This window comes from Ambystoma mexicanum, chromosome 10, assembly GCF_040938575.1.
Source record: "Ambystoma mexicanum isolate Mex_15411 chromosome 10, UKY_AmexF1_1, whole genome shotgun sequence".
NCBI classification, from domain to species: domain Eukaryota; kingdom Metazoa; phylum Chordata; class Amphibia; order Caudata; family Ambystomatidae; genus Ambystoma; species Ambystoma mexicanum.
In genome coordinates this window covers 383,411,600-383,435,897 of record NC_090932.1, presented here as the reverse complement: position 1 = coordinate 383,435,897, position 24,298 = coordinate 383,411,600, and the positions used below count along the sequence as shown (strand labels likewise).

The following is a 24,298-nucleotide window of genomic DNA, read 5'->3' as shown; positions in this document are numbered from 1 at the left end:
GCATCCGCTTCCATTAACCCCTCAAAGACACAACGCACAATACCTTTGCCATTAGAATGCAGCTAAGTCCCATGACAAAAATTCAGTCTAGCTGGAAACATAACAAGTCTCCTGCCCTCAAACACACTCCCAACGAACCCACAGCACTAATCCACATGCCCGGTGCTTGGCCATCCCCACCCAACTTCGTTCTGGTCAAATGCGCATGCTCATTGAAAACTTCTCTGACAAATTTCCCAAACCCTGAACTTCAGTCCACTGAGGGCATTCACCGAAAGCGCTTTGAGGCCATATCAATGGGATAAAGGCACCATAGAAATGACAAATTGCATTGCATTTACTATACACCTTCATGTATGCATTAGCTCATGTCATATGGATAATACTGCCTCAAATATTCCAGTATTGCAATCTAAAGCTTGATAATGCCTCGTATGCCTGTATAGTCACCACATGTACTATACAGCTTCATGTGTGCAGTAGAACCCATCATATGGAAAATCTGCCTCAAACACTATAGTATTGCCATTGTTGGGAAATTGGAAAAGTTTGAACTTCACGCCCCATGCAACTGACTGGGGGGTGGACACATCATCATCGTCATTTCTGTCACTTTCGCAAATTGCTACAAATATTACAATAATGATGGTAAATGGGATAAATGTTACATTTAGGTTACTTTGTGTTATTTTGTGTAGAGGCAACACATTTGCAGATTTGTATGCACGCAGAAACATAACGATGAAACATTGTCACACGGAGGGACCCTCCCCACCCAAGTGAAGCAGGCGATCAATATGTGCATGTGAAGTTTAGCTGTATAAATGGTGGTCATGAGAGGAGATCATAATAGATATAAAATGCACACATAATGGTATACATATAGGAAGTATTTTTCGAATTTAGTAAGAAATATGAAATATATGAGGTGTGGTTGCTCTGGGTATCGTGGGTCTTCGTATTGTGATTTAATTAGAAGGGTGTTTTCGCAATCATGGCAAAGGCCAGTCAGCAGTCAGGGAAGAGATTTTGTAAGTTGGTCAACAAGGTGGCTGCGTTCAGTTTGCAGATGGCTCAAGTGCTGGAGGGCGAAGGGAAGATATGATCTCTGGTAAACAGAAGAGCTCATTGTTGTAAGGGATAGGCAACTTGTGAACTCGCAGGGGTATTTGGAACAGGTGGCTTCTCCCAGGACACTTGCGAAGATAAGTAGTAATACATGTCAGGAGACTGATTGTGTTCTCAGAGAGTGGGCGGAACTCATGTGAATAGGAAGGGTCAATAGGCCTAAGAATTGGACACTGGACAGGTTTGGGCAATGCGATTAGCAAACAGGAATAGGTCAAAAGGGAATCTACGTGTCTTTCTCTCGTCTTCATGTGCTTAGGTATTTTTAGGCTAGGTCTGAGTGCATCATTAATAGGAATTCTGTTATTGTGTAACTAAGAGGCAAGGCTGCCACCAAATATGGAGAGGTTTTGGGATGGGGTGTATTGGAAATGTAAACCGTGTAAATATAAGTATGTAGGGGATTGTATCATAATGTCTGTGTCCAATGAACTGTGTGGGTTTTAGATTTCTCTGTACAGGGCAACCAATCATGTTTGGGGGGATGCCTTTGTAACAGTATATTGGTGAGTGTATTAACTGTTGCAAACTTTATATGATGTGTGTTCTTTGTGTGGTTCAGGGAGACCAGGGTAAGTGTGACTCTTAGATGTCATCTAAACCCCCTCCCGCCGTCCTTATAATAAAACTTGCTTTATGGACAAAAGGCGCACTTACTAATTCTAGAGGTGGGCCTAATTTGGTTAAGGGGCGGAGCCAAAGGTCCACATCTACACCATCCAAAGCTTGTTAATGCCTAAAATGCATGATATAGTTACCACACTTATTGTACAGTTTCATGTGTACATTTGATCCCATCATATGGATAATACTGCCTCAAATACACCAGTATTGCAATCCAAAGCTTGTTAATGCCCCCTATGCATGCTGTGATGACTCCCGAGGAATCATCACAGGATCCTCGGTGGAGACCTCCTCCCATGTGGCCAGTAGATGGCAGCCGCAACCTGATCCTGACCCTGAGGCCGATTGCATGAGGGAGGATCAAATGGGAGGAGACAACTAACAGGGAGGTTGTGTGACTTATTTGGAGGATTCGCAGTGTTTCTCCCTCTTCCCTGAGAAAGACTGTCTGGACCCAAGAACCATAATGGCCTATTGTCAAATTACTATTACCCCCCATAGAAGGCGTCAAGAAACCTTTTCTTTACATCATTTTAATCAGGTCCCCAAGTTCCACACAAACACTTACAATTTACATAAAACACTTTTGCTTGTTAATGTGCCTTTATGTAAAACCCAAGGGAAAACCCATTTTAGGATCAAGACTCCAAAGACAACTATGAACCCCAATACTGAAGTACATTTTTGTGAAATCGGGAAGAAGAAACACCCAGGAGTTAAAAACCCAAAAGAAATTCTGGACTTCAACTCCCATAACCACTTAGGTACTGGGACGAGAAAGAGGACAATAGAATTCATATAAAATAAAAAAGTCTCAAACTGCAACACGCATTCTAGATGTTCTCACAAACGAGATATGAGCAGAGCTTTTAGAAATGGCAACCGTATAGAAGGAAGAGGAAGGGGAAGCGCAGCAGACAGCAGAGAATGGAACATTGGTTTCCACGCGAAGGCTTCTGAGAGCAGGTCTTACCGGGAAGGCTGGCGAAGCAGAAGAGGATACCGGAGAAGAGAGGCAGACGCCAGATGCGAGGGAGGCCATGGAAAATCCAAGAGCAGTACAGAAGCTCTTGGTGTCCGGGCTGCTCGGTCGGCTAGCAGTTTTCACTCCGAGACTTGGGAGAAAGCTGGCAGGTGACCGCCGAGCCGTGGACACAGGAGATGCATCTGCATACCCCGAACTGGAAAGCAGAGCTGAAAGTCAAAGCAGAAAGGCACAGATACTATTTGAGATGCTGGGAAAGACTGGTGAGTCCACCCAAAGACACTGGGGACCCCGGTGGCATTCCGACAACCGAAACAGAAGTGACTGAAAGGTACAAGAGTGCTAATGCAGAAAATATGCATGGACAAAGTTTGTTTAAATACTGTTGAAAGCAAAAGTACACATTCAACAACGAATTAGAAGAATGTTTGATGCAGAAAGTATACAAAGATTAAGTTTGTTTTGTAATTTAGATTTCTCTGTACAGGGCAACCAATCATGTTTGGGGGATGCCTTTGTAACAGTATCTGGGGGTCTATTAACTGTTGCAAACTTTATATATAATGTGTGTTCTTTGTGAGGTTCAGGGAGACCAGGGTTAGTGTGACTCTTAGATGTCATCTAAGCCCCCTCCCAGCTGTCTTTACAATAAAACCTGCTTTATGGACAAAAGGTGTACTTACTAATTCTAGAGGTGGGCCTAATTTGAGTAAAGGGGCAGAGCTAAAGGTAAACACCTGCAATTTGGAGAGCCAGGTAGGAGCCTTAGGCTCTCCAAAAATACTGGGGGTCTGCTGTTCGTCCAGCGCGACTTTGGTCTTCTCTGCAGGGACCAGCATGTGCACGAAAAAGAAGTGGTTTGCAGGTCCCAAGAGGCCTGCCTGGTCCCGGAGGCAGAAGTTCCACAGCCCAGCTGTGAAGCACAACTGATTGGGCGAGCACCAGTTTGGAGCGCTTTGAGTTTTTAACATCCACGTAAGTGGGGTGTAATAGGAGAAAAAGGAAACATGTTTTTTTAGGTAGGGCAAGAAATGTGTTTGTGGGATTAGAAGGGACTAAGCAGGTTGAAGAGTGAATCTGTTTATGAAGTTTATGAATCGTTTATGATGTTAAATATTTTATTGTCTAGTTTTAGAGGTGTAGACTTTCAGTGCAGTATGTTACTCGTGGGGATAGTCTCGATAACCTTCAGTTGCTTGTCTGGTTGGCTGGAGCCCTCACTTTAGAGTGAGGTGGCATCTTATGGTAAGACCACCCGTAGATACCTTTCTGAGGTATATCTTGGTAATGCCTAACTTGTACTAATTTTGCTGCCGACCCCCACACCTCGAGTTTCTTGGTTAGTCTAACGTAGTGTGGGTCTCCTCTGGTAGTTTTGGAGAAGATGGCTCGGTAGTAGAATGGGCCATACTAGTGAAAAGCGGAAGCGATACAGAGTGTTGTAGTGGAAAACATTGTGCTCCTTCGATGCTCGAGTGAAGGTGAAATCTCAAAGGAATAGAAAGGATATGGGGCGGCGTGTTTTAATGAGATTTCATTTGTGTGCGGTTGAGGAATACATAGTTATTGAGGCGGTATGATAAAGAAGTGGGTGTGGAGAGTAAGTGTGGGGAAAACCTTTTACGGGACCAAAAAGGACCTTTTGCCAGTAATTTTTGTATTGACGGGTTGCTGTTTTTTTAAAATAATATCAGGATTTTTGGGGATGTTTGTTGAAACATGAAAGCTCCATTAAATCATGTATGTGTCAAAAAGCTTTATTCGGATTGATACTTTAGCACAGAACAACACAATCACAGTCACAATTAATATATAACAAACCACGAACAGTAAATGCACATTAAAATAAAACCATACACTTAGTGAAGGAAGATAAAAACAAGTTAAAAACAAGTTAAATTTACCAACTTTTGGTTGTTAACCTTGGATTTCAACCTGAAGAGGAGAGCAGGGCTCGCAACCGCAATACTGCATTATAGAGGTCTGATTGGACTACAAGAGGATAGCACAGCTCGCAACCTCAGTGTAGCCTATGAGTGGTTTAAATCAATAACTGACAGCCTGCTTCTTAAAAGCTAGGCACGATGGACATACCTTGCAGAGGCAAATACCGCATTCCACTCTAGTGTGTTAGTGAGGAATTGCATAGATTCCCTCATGGATCTTAGCCACATATCAAGTAGGAGTGGTAGTAAGTATCTGCGCCTCAGCCCCATTAAGGGGGATGAATTCTGCCCAAGAATGGTTTGCTGTTTACCATTGAAGTGAGTAGGAGGAATACAGGGGCATTTTTAGAGCATGCATTTGTATACCAGCTTCAATTTTATGGAACAATAACAATCAACAAGCTTCACCCCATTAATACATTGCATTCACCCTTTCTCTTCCTGTTGGTCCCATTAGCTTAGTGGTATGCCTTGTTGTTACTCTCTTTTGGCTCTGGACAATACTTGCACCATTCTTGGCTTTGGGCAATGCTTGCGCCACTCTTGTCTTTGGGCAATGCTTGTACCACTCTTGGCTTTGCACAATGCTTGCACCGCTCCTGGCTTTGGGCAATGCTTGTTCCACTCTTGGCTGTGGACAATGTGTGCACCACCCTAGGCTTTGGGCAATGCTTGTTCCCTGGAACTCACAATTCACTTAGGTTCAGTGCTACAATGTTTTCTACTGCTTCACAAATAACTCTTCAGTTAGCCTTCCCTTCAGAATCACTTTTAAGCACACATGATTAGTCTTTCATCTGTCTTCTTCATTTTAATATTCAATTAATGTGATTCAGAGAGTTTTATACATACGCAAGTGGTACTTTTCTTGCATTCCATTGTTCGACAATCAACAGTAGGATTAACAGTGCTTTCATTTGCATGCAAATTATTCTCCTTGGCTACAGTTGCCTGCCTTTGTTTGTGCAAGGAATTAGAATCCTTGGAAACACTCACCGTCTTCTGTCTTCGCTCCCAGTGCATGCTGCATGACTTCCACTGCTTTGACTCCTTTTGAATGGACACACTTCCTCATTGATCCATAGACCCTCAACTGCACACCTGCTGCCAGCCACGGTCTCCTGCCCACTTCCTGCTGTGCAGTCTCTGCAATTAGGTTCACATGAGGAAAATCTGTCCTCCTTCGCGCTTCCTGCTGCGCAACCTCTGCATTTCTGATTCAGGGGGAAAAGGACCCTCTCTGGACAGGCCGCTGGAATCTGCTTCACCGTGGTCCCGATGCCCTCTCTTTCCACCAACTTCTGCTTGGACTGCCAACAACGTGCTCTCCTTCTGCTGCTGCTAATGCTCCAGCTCCACCACCATCTTCATCTAATGGCCTGCATCTGAGGGGGCCTTTTAAGCTTCTCTGCCTCCCTCAGGTGTGGGTCATTGGCCTTAACAAGCTGACCAACCCTGCAACATTGCTCTTGAGCCCTCTTCCTCATTCTAGTACTTGGGGAATTATGGGACTTGAAGTCCTCAAGAACATAATTAGGTTTTCTGATTCCTTCTATTCGGCAATACTCCATTTAAGTGTGGGATTTCAGGGAAAGTTAAACAAGGGGGTTTCCCAGTGTTCCTGACTTGGTTCCCCCCATGTGATCCTCCCACAGAGCACCGCCCTAGTTTTGGGATCAGAAAGCATCTGCCCTTCCCTGGCCACATGAGAAGGGTCCCAGGCCAGGTTTTCTGGGGAAATCAATTGCTGATTAATCACACTACTTGCACCAGACTATGCCTAAACACCTATGCAATCAGTATGCAGAAAAGTCCTATGACAAATTTGAGCCAGCTGGAAACATAATGAGTCTTTTTTACTCACACTTTCTCCTGATCTCTCTCAGTACCCAGTCATATGCCTGACCTCTTGGGTTGCTTTTACCGGAGCCCGGTTAGCCTTCCTAAGCCTTATCATGGCTAGATGCGCACATGCATTCTAAACCTACTCCGTAATATCCCATATTTTGGACTTCTGTCCCCCAGGGCGTTCTCACCACTAGTTCATTGAGACTACAATATGTTATGTTATTGTTTCTTCGATAGCGCACTATTACCCGGGCATATCCTGGTGCTGAGAACAGAGGAAGGGGAGCAAAAAAGAAAAAGCGAGAGGCCAATGAACAGCTTAGTGTGGAAAAAGGAACGTTGTGAGGAGTTTATGATGTGATATGATATGATATGATATGGCATTTATAATGCGCCTATACACAAGTGTTTCAAGGCGAGATGAGGCAAGGGAGGGGGAACAGAGGGAGGACAGACAGCGATCTTACTAGGCTTGGTGGCATTGAGATTGCGCAAGGGCATGCAAGGGGGAAGTGGAGAAGTGCAGGGGGAAAGGGGCGGGGGCAGTGCAGTACACCAGATAACCGTAAGCAATAAATAAAGATAAATAAATAAGTAAAATAATAAACACAAAGATAATAAATGAAAAGTGCGGCCAGCTGGTGGCAAGTGCAAGGGTAAGGGCAGAGGTCAGGTGTCAAGTGGTGGTAGGGGGCTGTAGGGAGACAGAAACAGTCCCTGAGTGCAAGGGTTGACAGGAGGGCAGTGCAGGTGTGCAACTGGCAGGAAGGGGACATGGGCCGAGTTCAGAGGGTAGCCAGGAAAACCAGAGCAGTTTCAGTTTCAGACAGGAGATCAGTAAGGGAGCAGAGGAAAAGAGGGAATTCCTCAGTTAACCTGAGGGAGAGAGGGAAGGAGTACCAAAGGCGAAGAGTCGCCACCGAAGAAGCAGGACCACCAACCTTGGCCTTCCTAAACCGAGGAACTACTATCAGACTATAGCTAGCTGAACGAAGGGCCCTGGTAGGAGCATAGGCCGAAATGTTGTCCTGATGAAAAACCGCTCTGTGCCTATCTAACACACAATGGGTAAGCCAGAGAGTCTTAAACTTAATGCGACACTCGATAGGCAGTCAGTGGAGTTGAGTCAAAATAGGAGAGGCATGCGAAAAACGAGGCAGGCCTGCCACTAAGCGTGCAGCTGAATTCTGCAAAATCTGAAGCCTGCAAATGTGGTATTTGGGCTGAGCAAAGAGAAACACATTGCAATAGTGAAGGTCTCCAGAAATGGCTGTAGCAATAATGGGGGCAAGAAGGTGCATAGGAAGGCAGGGACTAACCTTCTTGAGTCTTTTAAGTTTGAAGAAGCCCTATTTGCGGATAGCAATAATTATGGTAAAAGGCGCTATATAAATGTCTACTACAATACAATACTCTAGTTTTGTCATCAAACGCTTGTTAATGCCTCCTATGCATGCTATAGTAAGTTATGCACTATACAGCTTAATGTGTGCAGGAGCAACCATCGAATGGAGAATGCTGCCTCAAATACTCCATTATTGCCAGCCAAAGCTTATTAATGTCTCATATGTATGGTATAGTTACCACATGTACTAAACAGATTTATGTGTGCAAGTGCTACCATCACAGGGAGAATCTCACTCAAATACTCTGGTATTATCATCCAATACTCGTTAATGCCTCATTTGCTGCTAAAAATAACCACCTGTTATCGTGGCAAGTGGGGGATCCTTAGTTCTGCATCGGGGAGAGGGACTGCGGAGTCCAAGAAGACTCTGATGTTAATGTCCGCATGACTGATGAGCCTATGGTGTGTGAAGATGCAGATTGGTCTATTTCTCTAAACCGCATTGGCATGAACTCCACAAATCTCATTCCAAAGGCCCAGGAGCATAAAGGAGGAACAGAGGAAGAAGATGCTGTTTTTGAAAAAGTATATATTTCGGACAGAGAATCCTGGCCTTAGTTCATGCTGGCTTTATCTTCATTATCTACAGGTATTTAGTGTTATCCTGTTTGGAACTCTTGTTAGGACCGTTGCTGTATTTTCGATACAGCATTATTCTGTTACAACTCTATCCAGGTTCTACTTCCTATTCATAGGACTTTAGGTAAGACCTGTTTTTCTTTTTTCTTTCTTAAACACTCCTCCGCCATACTTCCCTATAATCCCTGTACCTTGTATTTCCACCTGCAGCTCCTATTTGCGCACCTGTCAAAGCTCAAGACAGAGTATGTCAAGCAGCACTCCTGCCTTGGAGGAACTATTCCACTGCTTTGTTCAGTCAGACGGTGGGTATAGATTTCTAAAGCATCCTGAGGAAACTCCTCTCATCCTGCTCCTTCCGGATCTGATATATGCATGGCATTGTCCCCACATGTACTATGAAAATGTGTCCCCACAGTCCCTATTCAGGATGTGCTCAGAGAAAGCCTCTTCCATTTCATTGGACTCAGTGAGTCCATGGTAACTTATTACCCTCTTTGACGAATCAAAGTAATTTGTCCCTTCTCCCCAAGGGCCCCCCACTGTGAGGCTAGGTAGGTCAGCCCACTCCACAACACCCTTCCTAGGGGACGATGAAAGTGGGACCTCACTGGGAAAGTCTCCCCCTATGGGGACAAGTACTCCCTTTCCTGTGAGGACCTCCCTAAAGGATACTCCTACTTGGGACTATTAGACCTACAAAAGAGTATAGAATAGAGAGAACTAACACATGTTATTGTCAACAAGAAAGAGAGCATATCAATTTAAATGGGAATCCCCATTTAACTAGGATGTGGAGGCTTGAACAGAGAGAGACGCTGCAACAAAGAAAAGGAAGAGAGATGTGAAGGCCAGCCAGGGAAGTTTGGAAACTGCTCCGGAGCCGAAAGCAGAGCGCTGGACAAGCAGCGACCTTCAGAAGGAGCGAACCAGAATATGTGGTGGTGGTGTGACCACGGGTACTTCGTAGTGGACCAGCAGTACACAAAACAACGTTGCAATCACTAGGCGGTCAAAACCACATACCATCCGGATACCCGCAGGACTGCCAATACGTCCAGAAGGAAAGTACGGAAAGCGGGACACCAGAGTAACTGGAGAAGCCAACGAAGGTAAACACACAATGAACCCTGAGCGAACGGAAGAGGAGGGAGACGCTATCCCAGAGAATAAAATGTAGCGGGGAAAAAGGGAGATCCGGGAGGCTGCCAGGGAATAGTTATGGGACTGCTCATGCTCGTCCCAGTCGAATTGACAAGAACACTGCATGGAAAGTAAGAAAGTGGAATGATGATAATGTAAGAACCTCAGATACAATAAATCTTGAAAGAGAAACTAGAACTGAGAGACAAACGCCTGGAGAGAAAGGCAGAGTGCAATATAACACACGACAGAGACTATAAACTAGCAGATGAATTCTATGAAGAGAAAGAATACTATGAATTAAGTAAAAGAGAGAAACCTACGAAAGGGAGTACTGTAAAGTTGGGATATCGCTACCCTGGAAAAAGGGGGAAGTACCCCTTTATTGGGAAAGGAAAGAGAAGAACCAAATTTTTGCGAAACACATTAATACAAATCAAAGTATTCATCCAAGGTCAAAGAAACCAAATTTTGAGAAGGAAGAAAATTCTCATAAATCTTGAAATAATCCCGATGATGTCATCACTGCTTTCCCAGAGATAGTCTCTTTGCATGTGGCCAGGGGACGGCAGCCACTACCTGATCTTGACCCGGGGGGACCACATGGGTAGGACCTCATGGGGGGAGCTTGACACTCAGGGGGGGAGACAGGTGTCATCGATGAGACATGGTATCCCCCTTTCCTTTTAGGCATACCCCCTTTTTTCCTCATGCCTTGATGGCATATTTTGGTACCCCCTTCAACAACCTACAAGTCTTGCTGATGACATTCTATGATATTATGAAATTAGAATGACAAAGACTAACTATCAATCCCATATATGTGAATCCTTTGTAAAACGTGGGACAAGGAGGAGGAACAGAGCTATGAAGATCGCACTGCGCTCTAGTTGCTGGAAGGAGACAGGCAATGCCGGGACATTTAAATTGCCCACAGCTGATGCAGGAAGGAGATAGATATCTGACACAAGCAAGCAGTTCACGTCGGAAGAAACTCAAGGAGAACCTGGCGGCAGGCGAAGTCCGGTGAAGGGGGAGGAACAGGCAAACTGCTGCCCGATGCTAAGGGGTTGCTGGCATCCCCGAGGGGAAGGAACTGAAGAGCTTGTGCTCTACCATGGCAGAGTAGAGAGCAAGAGGCTGCCCTTTGACCGTGTTGGGCAGACAATGAGGGGTGAAGTGGTTGATTGTTCCCCCGATCAACAGGCAAACTGCAGCATTCATGATACGGTGCGAGGAAGAACAAATCAGCCAAACACAGTCAAACACAGCGGGTGAGCCCAGCTGGGGAAGGTGGGATGCCAGGGTGCTTCAGGAAGGTTGCCATGCACCAGGGAAAGTGCTGAATGGCTGCCCTGGCAGAGAGAAACTGTTGCAAGAAGGCTCTCTGACCTGCTTGATGTTGAAAGTATTGGAAAAAGGTTGTGGCCTGAGAAACCGTGCACGTCTGGGACCCGCGTTCATAGTGAGAGAGAGTTGTGTTATATGAGAAAGCCCTGGCAGGAGAGTATACCAGGCAAAGCGAAGTGTGTAAAGAGAAGCCTAAGGAGGACCCATGCCCGTGGGATTGTGAATTGAGTGAACTGTCTAAGAACGTCCTTGCAGGAGATATACCAGGAAATGCCAAGTCTGTGAGGTAAATTGCTAATACCAAAAGAGGGAGTTATCCTCTTGGTCTAATAAGAACTAGGTTATTTTTGTTGAACAGTTTGTGGTAGAGAGAAACCTGGAGAAGGGGGCCATCCCCTTGAACTTTGAACACTTTCCATTTGGAATGTTTTTGTTGGCAATATCCTTTTCTTTTGGAACTTTGAATATTTGTGCACTTTCAAGGCCAAACCAATACCCTTAACACCTTAGAGTTACTTTTAAAATGTGAGGGCTAGGTTAGGATTTTGAACACAGGACATTTTGCTTTGGACATCTTGATGCAGGTCAAACCCTTCGTTTTTTATTTGAGGTAGGGAAATACCTCCTAGAGCAGAGGCAGTGAGGCATTTTTCCAACCCCTTCTATTTTGAATAAAAGTTTACAGCAATCACTATGAGCCCTCTGTGTCCGCATCTAATTCCTGGTTCATCACAGTTACTGGAACTGATTAAAGAAGTCACAAACAACTCTTTAAAAACAACTGTTAAGAAGAACCAGAAAGAGCACACATTTGCAAGAAGCAAAACCCAGGAGAAGGTAGTCATTCTCCTGTCTTTAGTTGTTAGAATAGTGGTAGGGTCAGTTAGGGTCAGTTTTACACTTTGGACATATTCTTTGGACATTCACAGATGACTGATGAGCACCTTATTTACAATGATAGGTAGGCAACACCCCGTAGCAAAAGGAAAAGTTAGGCCTAATTCTTATTCTTTAATAAACCAATCTTTGAAATGTCCTCATTGTGTCTATGTCCTCCTCCTGAATCGCCACACCTCTCAAAGCTATATTTACATTGCCAAACCTCCATGTGCGGGATATAGGCATAACAGCATACACGCAGCAAGGGCTTTGTTATGTTACTAGGATTTATGGCGCACACCCGAGACATTTGGATTGTTGCCAGGCACAGCAGAGTGCAAACATGTTGGCCATCAAAACCCATATGGTATCTTATGAAAATACCAGCAGAGAAAACATCATCAGTGGGATGATGTTTCTTGAAATGTGCACCCTAACTGCTAGTTAGCACTTTCCTCATATGGACTTGAGTTAGATTAGTAAATAACAGCAGTACTTCAATATGTTTGGAAGACTTTTTAGGGGTCATGAGAAAAACGTTGTCCTACTGTCAATGATTGTGTCACTGTATTTTCACAACCAACCCATATTTGAGGGAAACCTTGCACATGGTACGAATATCTTGCCATAAGTGGCACCAACACTTCAATAGTATAAAAACATGGACAGACTTTGTCAATACCTGGCATTCGCTAATACAAGGACATAGACTGCCTATTGTGATGAATCCTGCAGAGTCCACACCGAATCGTAGCCTAAAGTCTCCTCCCAGATGGTCAGGGGAAGCCAGCTGCTACCTGATCCTAACCCTCGGGTGGTGTTAGCCGGGGGAATCACCTAGGTGGAGAAGGCCACTATGGAAATAGGAGGACTTTGTTAGGAGAGACGCAGTACTCATCTTCTTCAGGGTGTGAGATTTCCATAATTCCAGAATATCTAATGGCTTGTTGTCTGAGTAAGGCTTCCCTTCCAACAAATACCCACATTTTTAGAAGTGCAAAGCCTCATGGTCAACGGGGGAATGAGATATGTAAAGATCAGTGCCTTAATACCATTGCTTCTGAAAATTATGATTCCCTAACAGGGTTACATTGTGACGTTAAGAACCAACCACTGATTCCTCTAACTCCCACCCCTAAAAATGTATCCCAGAAACAGCATGAATAAAATAAGGTTAACATTGAAGCTGTTGAGGTAAAAAGAGACCCGAGCATTAGGGATTTAAAGTCCCATAATGTTCTAGGTACTAGGACAAGGAAGCAGGACTCAGATGCACAGAACTGCAGTATGCAGTCTGGTGTTTCTGACTATCCACACATGAGCGGGAATTTTGAATATTTAAATCCCCTTCATGTATGGAGAGAAGTGTGAGGAGCAGTAGGAGAAGTTTTAGAGGTTGTGTATGCAGCAGAGGCAGAAAAAGGAAGGCGCCGGGACCACAGCCGCATGTGTAGTGGATAATGGTTTCGAGAGAGTCATAGGTGTGAGAAGCCTGAACTGCAGAGGACCACAGAGGGAAACAGTGCTGTGACAGACTGCCCCCCGGGAGAGAGAAGCTCTCCATATCCCTGCTCTGGTGGCTGGCAAGCGCCGGGGAACATGAGGAGCAACGCAGGATCCTGTTGTGAAAGGCGTGGACCACAGGAATACAACCAGAGCTGTCAGAAGCTCTGAAACTGATGACAAAAAAGAAATTGCAGCAGCGGGTTTAACGGACACGCAGAGAGAAGCCAGTGAGTTGGCCTTTGGTAGGTGCCATAGTAAATTGCTTGTTAATTATAAACATTATGAATACCAAACTAATGAAAGTATTTTTGGCACAATGCTCAGGTTGAGAAGAAGTGAGAGAATCATGATTGTAACTATCACTACCCAAGTAAAGAGGGTGCGATGTTTAAGAAAGATTATATCCAGCATTACCCAAGTAAAGAGAGGGTAATATTGAACCAACGCTATAACCATCTTGGCCAAAGTGAGAGGGGGCAATATTGAATCAAGACAATAACCTCCACTGCCAAAGTCAAGAGAAGGCAATATATCAAGACTATAACCACCATTGCCAGAGTCAAGAGAAGGATATATAAACCAGATTCCAACCATTATTGCCTAAGCCAAAGAATGGCTATTTTGTGTAATAGGAGAAAACACTTTCTTGAAGAGAGAAACTTGAATAATAGACATTACCAATAATTACTTGGTGTGATAGTAGAAACTCAAAGGTGGCAGGAGAGAAGCCCTCTTTGGGGAAAGTGTCATGGGGGAGAGGAACATAACCTCCATTGCATATGGCAAACAAATCAGTGCAACAAACAGCATCAATAGGTGTTGAATCCTAATGGAAGAAGTTGTTAATGTCAATGTTGTTGAAAGTCAAAGGCTTTGCTGATGTTTGAAGGAAGCCTTACCACAAAGTAATAATAGTAGAGTTAGGAGTTTTATCCTGGCATGTGAATATACCAGAAAAGGGATTGTTAGTGGTAGTACAGACAGGTTAGTGGACCAGGAAGAAGATATTGAAGTACTGCATTGTGGTGGAAGGTTGTGGTGAAGTTTGAAGTGGCAAGTGCATGGTTATGTTGTGATGTACTATTATGCAAGTTATCCTGACAAACATGTATTGTTCATGAGGAAGAAGTGTGAAGATAAAGCATTTTGTGTTTAATTATGGAAGAGATTTTGGAAACTTTGAAGAGTCATTTGTTAGAGAGTGACAAACCTTGGTTCTACAAATTCGACTGCCAAGTGAAATACTTTTTTTGCAGTGAAGGGAATGTTGTATTACGTTTAAAACTGTACTTGGCTATTGAAAAGAACTTTCTTGAATGGAACTTTGAATTGGGAAAATCCTGCCTTAATCCTGTGAAAGGGAGAGCCGTTCCAGGTTACAAGGATAACTGTGTACAGAGTTTGTTTTGAATATAATTGTTAATATTACCCGACGAGGGCGCAATCAGAATGAAAGAGCCATTCTGATTGGCCCTCGCCGAGGCATTACCCGGCTGGGAATCGCTCGGTCAGGAATCCACAGCCTTTGTCCCGGCAGGGGGGGGCGTGGCAGCCCTTCAGCCAATGAGGATGCTCGAAGCGGGGCCATCCCTGCTCCGAGCCGCCCCATGGCTGAGAGACTGCATTCACCCCCCGCCGGGGAATTGTGTATGTTTTTTTTTGTTTGTTTCTCCCCCCCACTTACCTTTAGCCCACTTTGGCCCCGGCGGAGGATGATGGAAGCCTCCAGCCGTTTGGAGACTCGGAGCGGGGTCAGGCCCGCTCCGAGTCTCCACGCGGCTGGAGGCCGCCATCGTCCACCGCCGGGGACCCAGGTACATTTTTATTTTTTATTTTTTTCTCCCTCCTTACACCCCTCCCCTCTTACGTTCAGCCTGCTTTGTCCCGGTGGGGGACGATGGAAGCCTCCAGCTGTGTGGAGACTTGGAGCGGGGCCATCCCCTCTCCAAGCCTCCACATGGCTGGAGGCTTCCTCGTCCCCCGCCAGGGATGCAGGTACGTGTGTTTTTTTTCTTCTTTTTTTCTCCTTTCCCCCTCCCTCCCAACCCCACTTACCTTCTTATCTTTTTTTTTTCGGTGAGGACGCGCTGGGAACAGAAGTGTTCCCAGTGTGTCCACTCCCGATGGCCACCATGGAAAGGGAAAATGGACTCCGTTTTCTCTTTCCCGGCGGCCATTTTCTTGGTCGTTTTTATTTTATTTTCTGTCCCGAAACGTTTTGGGACAGAAAAAAATGCTTTTAGTGCCCTGGTCATGCAGATCTTGCGGGCTGGGGTATTAAAAGCAATATGACCCCCGCAGCAGCGGCATTACCGACTCAGGTAATGCCCCGGGGCCTTCATTAAGGCCCTCGCTTCGCCCTGAGTCTTTAATGCCCCCGCCGTTCAGGTCATATTGCTTAATTCTGTCTAATTTATACTGGCCATGTCAATCCTATATAATTGATGTTGTATGTATTTGTGTCAGGGACGGATTCCTTTTTAGAGCATTCTCCTTTAGTCAGGGAAATTCTCATTACAGTAGGGAAAGCGAGTCATTTATCAATCCCATATTATTTGATAAAATGGCTACTTGTGATAAAACTTCAACTCCTGTCCGTCTCGCCTTTCTGACCCTTGCATGATACATGGCATATGATAGCATTTCCTTCCATAGGATGTCGGCATCAATGAATCTCAAGGCATTATCTGTCAAACATGGCATTGCCTGGTTATATGATGGTACTAACTACCAAAATATGTCAGTGCCTGACAGTACCTGCCACACAGTGTGAATACCTGGCCATTTTATGGCAAACCTGGAAACGCAGAATACTTAGCAAACATGTTCATATAATCGATTGGTAAACTGCAAAGCCTATACAATTCTTTTAATTTTCATGTTTTGTAGTACTTTCCCCAAAGGGTTGCTACTGTACCTGTCACATAGTGTGAATACCTGGGCATATCATGGCAAACCTGGAAACGCAGAATACTTAGCAAACATGTTCATATAATCGATTGGTAAACTGCAAAGCCTATACAATTCTTTTAATTTTCATAGTTTGTAGTACTTTCCCCAAAGGGTTGCTACAGTACCTATCACATAGTGTGAATACCTGGGCATATTATGGCAAACCTGGAAACGCAGATTACTTAGAAAACATGTTCATATAATCGATTGGTAAGCTGCAAAGCCTATACAGTTCTTTTCATTTTCATTTTTTGCATTTCTTTCTCCAAAGGGTTGCTACAGTACCTGTCACATAGTGTGAATACCTGGGCATATCATGGCAAACCTGGAAAGGCAGAATACTTAGAAAACATGTTCATATAATCGATTGGTAAGCTGCAAAGCCTATACAGTTCTTTTCATTTTCATTTTTTGTAGTTCTTTCTCCAAAGATTTGCTACAGTACCTGTCACATAGTGCGAATACCTGGGCATATTATGGCAAACCTGGAAACGCAGAATACTTAGAAAACATGTTCATATAATCGATTGGTAAACTGCAAAGCCTATACAGTTCTTTTCATTTTCACTTTTTGTAGTTCTTTCGCCAAAGGGTTGCATCAGTTTTTGGTGAATGGCAAATAGCTAAGCCCCTGCGTTCCATATAGTTCAGCGTGTCAAGATAGCATGTATTATGAATGTATAGTGTACATTCTATAAAACCTAAAAATCACGTGTCCTGAAAGGTAGTACCAGAAATGAACACATTCTGCAAAAAGTATCAGATCAAACAAAAAGGAGCCTCACATTCTAACATTAATAATCAATTGCCATCAGTTGAAATCTTGCTTTCTAGAATAATTCCAACGCACTAATCAAAGTAGAAGATCAGCGCTGTGACAAATTGGAGGGTATTTTAATTACTAAGAGCATGTTCTGACATGTTTCAAGGATGGAAATCCATGTTTTGCACCTTAACATATGTCTCGCAACAATGTACGTGACATCACGGTGCTATTAAATATTAATATCGCTGCAACCAGCATGACGTGAGGGCAAGGAGTTTTTTAGAAAATGAGGATGTAACAGAGTGAATCCTATTAATTTAAGAAAATTGGGGGATATTTTTGACAATTAGTTTTCGATTAGAAGTAACTATTTGATGGAATCGAGCTGCCACATGGCTGCCAATTTACCAAAAGGCATTATTTGTGAGGCAGAGATATGCATTATGCTTGCTTTTAACAGAGTCAAGGCTGGGCAGTTGACTAGCTGTCGTTAATAATCATGTCTTTCTCGTACAGCGCTTCATGCTGGGCTTCTCCAGCTTGACATATGGTAAAGTTGATGGCCTGCGTCAATTTCATGCACCTGTGTGTTACTTTTTTCCAGGGTGGCGTGAACAAGCTTTTCTACGAAGCACGTGACTATGATCAGAGCCTTCCGAGGGTCCACCTCATCATGGAGAAAGGCGACACGGTTTTCTTCCACCCGTTACTGATCCATGGTTCCGGATTGAACAGGACTATGCAGCCTCGCAAGGTGCCGCATTGTTTCAAGACATAATGTTTTTCTATGCATTGATTTGCACATCCCATTGAAATGCCTAAGCGGTAGGGCCCGTCTAGCTTTCATGAGTTTGATTGTGGGGTACCACGCCCGTTGTTACTAGATCACCCACTTTCCTGATTAAGGGAATGATTCTTGGAATTTGTTCCGAAAAACCGGGATTTGTGCGCCATTCTGCCTGCAAATCCCTTTTTAACAAATGGGGATTTGCGGGCAGAATGGCGCACAAATCCTCGTTTTTCGGCGCACAAATTCCATGAATCGGCCCCTAAATCACTTCTTTTTTTCTATGTTACACTGCCACTTCTTTAGCTGTTTGCTGCTGAGCGTGTGCAGGAAGGTGTTCTGCATACATATACATATGATTTGACTGCGTGTCCAACGCTAATACGAAGGGACAACCGGTGCAAAAATACTTGGTGTTTGTGGCGAACCAGAAGAAGGAATCAGACTCAAGGACATCACTTTAAGGGTGTTTGTTTAACTTAAAAGAGAAATGTCTATCTGTCCCTACCATTAAGAGGGATTGTCCTTACTATCAATTAAACAAAAGGTGCTTGTTTTTAGTAAAAACGCAAAAACAAAAAAACTGTCCAAAATCTATTACCTATATGCCCCTATCACTTTAAGACACAAAAGCATAGAGATAAGCCAGAGCATTATCTCTCCTGCTCAATCTTCTTTAGATCAATCTTACTCATGTATCTGAGGGTTTCTCCCAGAGTCTATATCACAGTTCTAATGTTCCTTCTTGACAGTTCATCAAATAAACATTCTGAAGTCTTTCCTTAGGTTCCTCAAGGCAAAATTCAAGTCTTAACAAAAATCAAATGCCTTAAGTTCTTTAAATGGATGGATGATTCCTTTAATTCGTCTCCACCAATTTTTACTGGTTGTATACAAAGGAAGCCTCCAAGTTCCCCTTGATCGTGCTCTTGGTTTGGCTGGTTGAACCCTCCAGGTTCCCTTTCACTTGTATGGTGCAAAGATCCACTTACCTCAATAGGGCTCTCCAGACCACTGTGGCCCCCTGATTTACTTATCTCTTGGGACTGTTTCTTGGGTCCTCTGCCTATGTCCAACACTCAGATTTCTAGTTCGCCTCGTAAACCTCCTGGATATTCTCCCTCTGGGGGTCTGACTGACCCATACGTGGACTGGCTCTACTTGTGTCTTAAGTTCTTTAAATGCAGGGATTGCTCTTGGTTTGAATGATTGACCCTCCAGATTCCCTTCCTCTCATAGGTCCCAGTGTCTCTCTTTCGAGATTTGATCTATCCAGGCCACCGCTAGCTCTGTGATTCAGCGCAGCTCCATCCCTCCAGGGCGTTGTTGTGTCATAGGATTGCCTCTGCATAAAGAATTCTCATTAGCCATTCAAGGTTTGTCGTCTTTTTATTCTCGCTGCCTTACTTCCAAGGGGTGTGTTGTCCCACATCAGCTGCTGGGTTCATGGGGATTCCAGAGTTTGGCAGCAATGTCAGTATGTTTTGGATTACAATCAATGAAGATACCATCAGTCTCTTTTACTCCCATATAGGAAAAGTATTTGTTGCAGGAAGTTCTTGATAGGAATGAGAGTCCTTAATATATTGAGCCACACACACAGATGAGTTTTCATTATTACTGACTCCCACTCAGGCAGGTTGTGGCTGGTGTATAGGGAGCTCCCCATGGGAATGGGAGTCGCTGTCCCCTGTAGGGGAGTCATTCCTAGTGACGTCCCGCTTTCCAAAATGCCTAGGAAGGGTTTTGTTCAGTGGAATGAACTCCCTTGCCGCATAGGGAGTGACTCCTGCTAGGGGAGAAGCAATGACATCCCCAGATTCGACACGTTTCAATTATTTGCTCTCGGCATTTGTACAATACAGCATATCGAAGAAAGTTCAATAGCGGGCCATGTAGCTGACAAAGGATGACTGGACCAGACAGGATAGTAGACTTAACAAAGCCTTATATGTATTCAGTAACTTAGAGCTATGTCCAAAAAAACGAACTGGAAGAAGGTAAACATAACCAAATAGTTCAGTATCTTGATCAAAGGATAACTCAAAAAAACTTCAGATACAAATAAAAGTTCAAATGGCCGTCACTCTGCAGCCTTCCATCATCTAAAGCCTCCCGACCATGCTTGTATTACAAACAGAAAGGGTTTCTATGCGTGCTCTTATCCCGTCGCTGGGACGCTTCTCAGTTGTCCGAGTGTTGGCTCACATTCTTGACTCCAGTTCACTGCTGGAACCATTTGCAAACCCCTTTTGGTGATTTGAGGGGTTCTCAAACCATGTTATCTGTTATGTCTGTGACATAGCTTGAGGCTAGATTCCACAAGTCCTTCAAAGAATCTGTGATCTCTTGAATTGGGAAAATCCTGTCTTAATCCTGGGGAAGGGAGAGCTGTTCCAGGTTACAAGGATAACTGTGTACAGAGTTTATGTTTTGAATATAATTGTAATACTGTCTAATTTAAAATGGCCATGTGAGTCCTAGATAATTGATGTTGTATGTATTTGTGTGAGGGACAGATTCCTTTTTAGAGCATTCTCCTTTAGTCAGGGAAATCCTCATTAGAGTAGGGAAGGCGAGGCATTTATTACACTCATATTACTTAATAAAATGGCTACTTGTGATAAAACTTCATCTCCTTGTCCGTCTCGCCTTTCTGACCCCTCACATAATACATGGAATATAATAGCATTTCCTGCCATAGGATGTCACCACCAAAGAATCTCAAGGTATTATCTGTCAAACATGACATTGCCTGGTTATATGATGGTATTAACTGCCAAAATATGTCAGTGCCTGACAGTACCTGTCACATAGTGAGAATACCTGGGCATATTATGGCAAACCTGGAAACGCAGAATACTTAGAAAACATGTTCATATAATCGATTGGTAAAATGCAAAGCCTATACAATTATTTTGATGTTCATGTTTTGTAGTACTTCCCCCAAAGGGTTGCTACAGTACCTATCACATAGTGTGAATACCTGGGCATATTATGGCAAACCTGGAAAGGCAGAATACTTAGAAAACATGTTCATATAATCGATTGGTAAACTGCAAAGCCTATACAATTATTTTCATTTTCATGTTTTGTAGTACTTTCCCCAAAGGGTTGCTACAGTACCTGTCACATAGTGTGAATACCTGGGCATATTATGGCAAACCTGGAAACGCAGATTACTTAGAAAACATGTTCATATAATCGATTGGTAAGCTGCAAAGCCTATACAGTTCTTTTCATTTTCATTTTTTGCATTTCTTTCTCCAAAGGGTTGCTACAGTACCTGTCACATAGTGTGAATACCTGGGCATATCATGGCAAACCTGGAAAGGCAGAATACTTAGAAAACATGTTCATATAATCGATTGGTAAGCTGCAAAGCCTATACAGTTCTTTTCATTTTCATTTTTTGTAGTTCTTTCTCCAAAGATTTGCTACAGTACCTGTCACATAGTGCGAATACCTGGGCATATTATGGCAAACCTGGAAACGCAGATTACTTAGAAAACATGTTCATATAATCGATTGGTAAGCTGCAAAGCCTATACAGTTCTTTTCATTTTCATTTTTTGCATTTCTTTCTCCAAAGGGTTGCTACAGTACCTGTCACATAGTGTGAATACCTGGGCATATCATGGCAAACCTGGAAAGGCAGAATACTTAGAAAACATGTTCATATAATCGATTGGTAAGCTGCAAAGCCTATACAGTTCTTTTCATTTTCATTTTTTGTAGTTCTTTCTCCAAAGATTTGCTACAGTACCTGTCACATAGTGCGAATACCTGGGCATATTATGGCAAACCTGGAAACGCAGAATACTTAGAAAACATGTTCATATAATCGATTGGTAAACTGCAAAGCCTATACAGTTCTTTTCATTTTCACTTTTTGTAGTTCTTTCGCCAAAGGGTTGCATCAGTTTTTGGTGAATGGCAAATAGCTAAGCCCCTGCGTTCCATATAGTTCAGCGTGTCAAGATAGCATGTATTATGAATGTATAGTGTACATTCTATAAAACCTAAAAATCACGTGTCCTGAAAGGTAGTACCAGAAATGAACACATTCTGCAAAAAGTATCAGATCAAACAAAAAGGAGCCTCACATTCTAACATTAATAATCAATTGCCATCAGTTGAAATCTTGCTTTCTAGAATAATTCCAACGCACTAATCAAAGTAGAAGATCAGCGCTGTGACAAATTGGAGGGTATTTTAATTACTAAGAGCATGTTCTGACATGTTTCAAGGATGGAAATCCATGTTTTGCACCTTAACATATGTCTCGCAACAATGTACGTGACATCACGGTGCTATTAAATATTAATATCGCTGCAACCAGCATGACGTGAGGGCAAGGAGTTTTTTAGAAAATGAGGATGTAACAGAGTGAATCCTATTAATTTAAGAAAATTGGGGGATATTTTTGACAATTAGTTTTCGATTAGAAGTAACTATTTGATGGAATCGAGCTGCCACATGGCTGCCAATTTACCAAAAGGCATTATTTGTGAGGCAGAGATATGCATTATGCTTGCTTTTAACAGAGTCAAGGCTGGGCAGTTGACTAGCTGTCGTTAATAATCATGTCTTTCTCGTACAGCGCTTCATGCTGGGCTTCTCCAGCTTGACATATGGTAAAGTTGATGGCCTGCGTCAATTTCATGCACCTGTGTGTTACTTTTTTCCAGGGTGGCGTGAACAAGCTTTTCTACGAAGCACGTGACTATGATCAGAGCCTTCCGAGGGTCCACCTCATCATGGAGAAAGGCGACACGGTTTTCTTCCACCCGTTACTGATCCATGGTTCCGGATTGAACAGGACTATGCAGCCTCGCAAGGTGCCGCATTGTTTCAAGACATAATGTTTTTCTATGCATTGATTTGCACATCCCATTGAAATGCCTAAGCGGTAGGGCCCGTCTAGCTTTCATGAGTTTGATTGTGGGGTACCACGCCCGTTGTTACTAGATCACCCACTTTCCTGATTAAGGGAATGATTCTTGGAATTTGTTCCGAAAAACCGGGATTTGTGCGCCATTCTGCCTGCAAATCCCTTTTTAACAAATGGGGATTTGCGGGCAGAATGGCGCACAAATCCTCGTTTTTCGGCGCACAAATTCCATGAATCGGCCCCTAAATCACTTCTTTTTTTCTATGTTACACTGCCACTTCTTTAGCTGTTTGCTGCTGAGCGTGTGCAGGAAGGTGTTCTGCATACATATACATATGATTTGACTGCGTGTCCAACGCTAATACGAAGGGACAACCGGTGCAAAAATACTTGGTGTTTGTGGCGAACCAGAAGAAGGAATCAGACTCAAGGACATCACTTTAAGGGTGTTTGTTTAACTTAAAAGAGAAATGTCTATCTGTCCCTACCATTAAGAGGGATTGTCCTTACTATCAATTAAACAAAAGGTGCTTGTTTTTAGTAAAAACGCAAAAACAAAAAAACTGTCCAAAATCTATTACCTATATGCCCCTATCACTTTAAGACACAAAAGCATAGAGATAAGCCAGAGCATTATCTCTCCTGCTCAATCTTCTTTAGATCAATCTTACTCATGTATCTGAGGGTTTCTCCCAGAGTCTATATCACAGTTCTAATGTTCCTTCTTGACAGTTCATCAAATAAACATTCTGAAGTCTTTCCTTAGGTTCCTCAAGGCAAAATTCAAGTCTTAACAAAAATCAAATGCCTTAAGTTCTTTAAATGGATGGATGATTCCTTTAATTCGTCTCCACCAATTTTTACTGGTTGTATACAAAGGAAGCCTCCAAGTTCCCCTTGATCGTGCTCTTGGTTTGGCTGGTTGAACCCTCCAGGTTCCCTTTCACTTGTATGGTGCAAAGATCCACTTACCTCAATAGGGCTCTCCAGACCACTGTGGCCCCCTGATTTACTTATCTCTTGGGACTGTTTCTTGGGTCCTCTGCCTATGTCCAACACTCAGATTTCTAGTTCGCCTCGTAAACCTCCTGGATATTCTCCCTCTGGGGGTCTGACTGACCCATACGTGGACTGGCTCTACTTGTGTCTTAAGTTCTTTAAATGCAGGGATTGCTCTTGGTTTGAATGATTGACCCTCCAGATTCCCTTCCTCTCATAGGTCCCAGTGTCTCTCTTTCGAGATTTGATCTATCCAGGCCACCGCTAGCTCTGTGATTCAGCGCAGCTCCATCCCTCCAGGGCGTTGTTGTGTCATAGGATTGCCTCTGCATAAAGAATTCTCATTAGCCATTCAAGGTTTGTCGTCTTTTTATTCTCGCTGCCTTACTTCCAAGGGGTGTGTTGTCCCACATCAGCTGCTGGGTTCATGGGGATTCCAGAGTTTGGCAGCAATGTCAGTATGTTTTGGATTACAATCAATGAAGATACCATCAGTCTCTTTTA

At 43.4% G+C, this 24,298-nt stretch overlaps 1 protein-coding gene across 1 annotated transcript in view; it reads left to right on the top strand.

Annotated features, from left to right (window-relative positions):
- Nucleotides 1-24,298, top strand: part of LOC138492874 (phytanoyl-CoA dioxygenase, peroxisomal-like) — a 302,402-nt gene that overhangs the window by 236,534 nt on the left and 41,570 nt on the right. Inside the window, exon 7 of the mRNA XM_069620196.1 lies at nt 17,719-17,868. Within this exon, the coding sequence (XP_069476297.1) occupies nt 17,719-17,868 (150 nt within the window). The remainder of the gene's footprint in view (nt 1-17,718; nt 17,869-24,298) is intronic.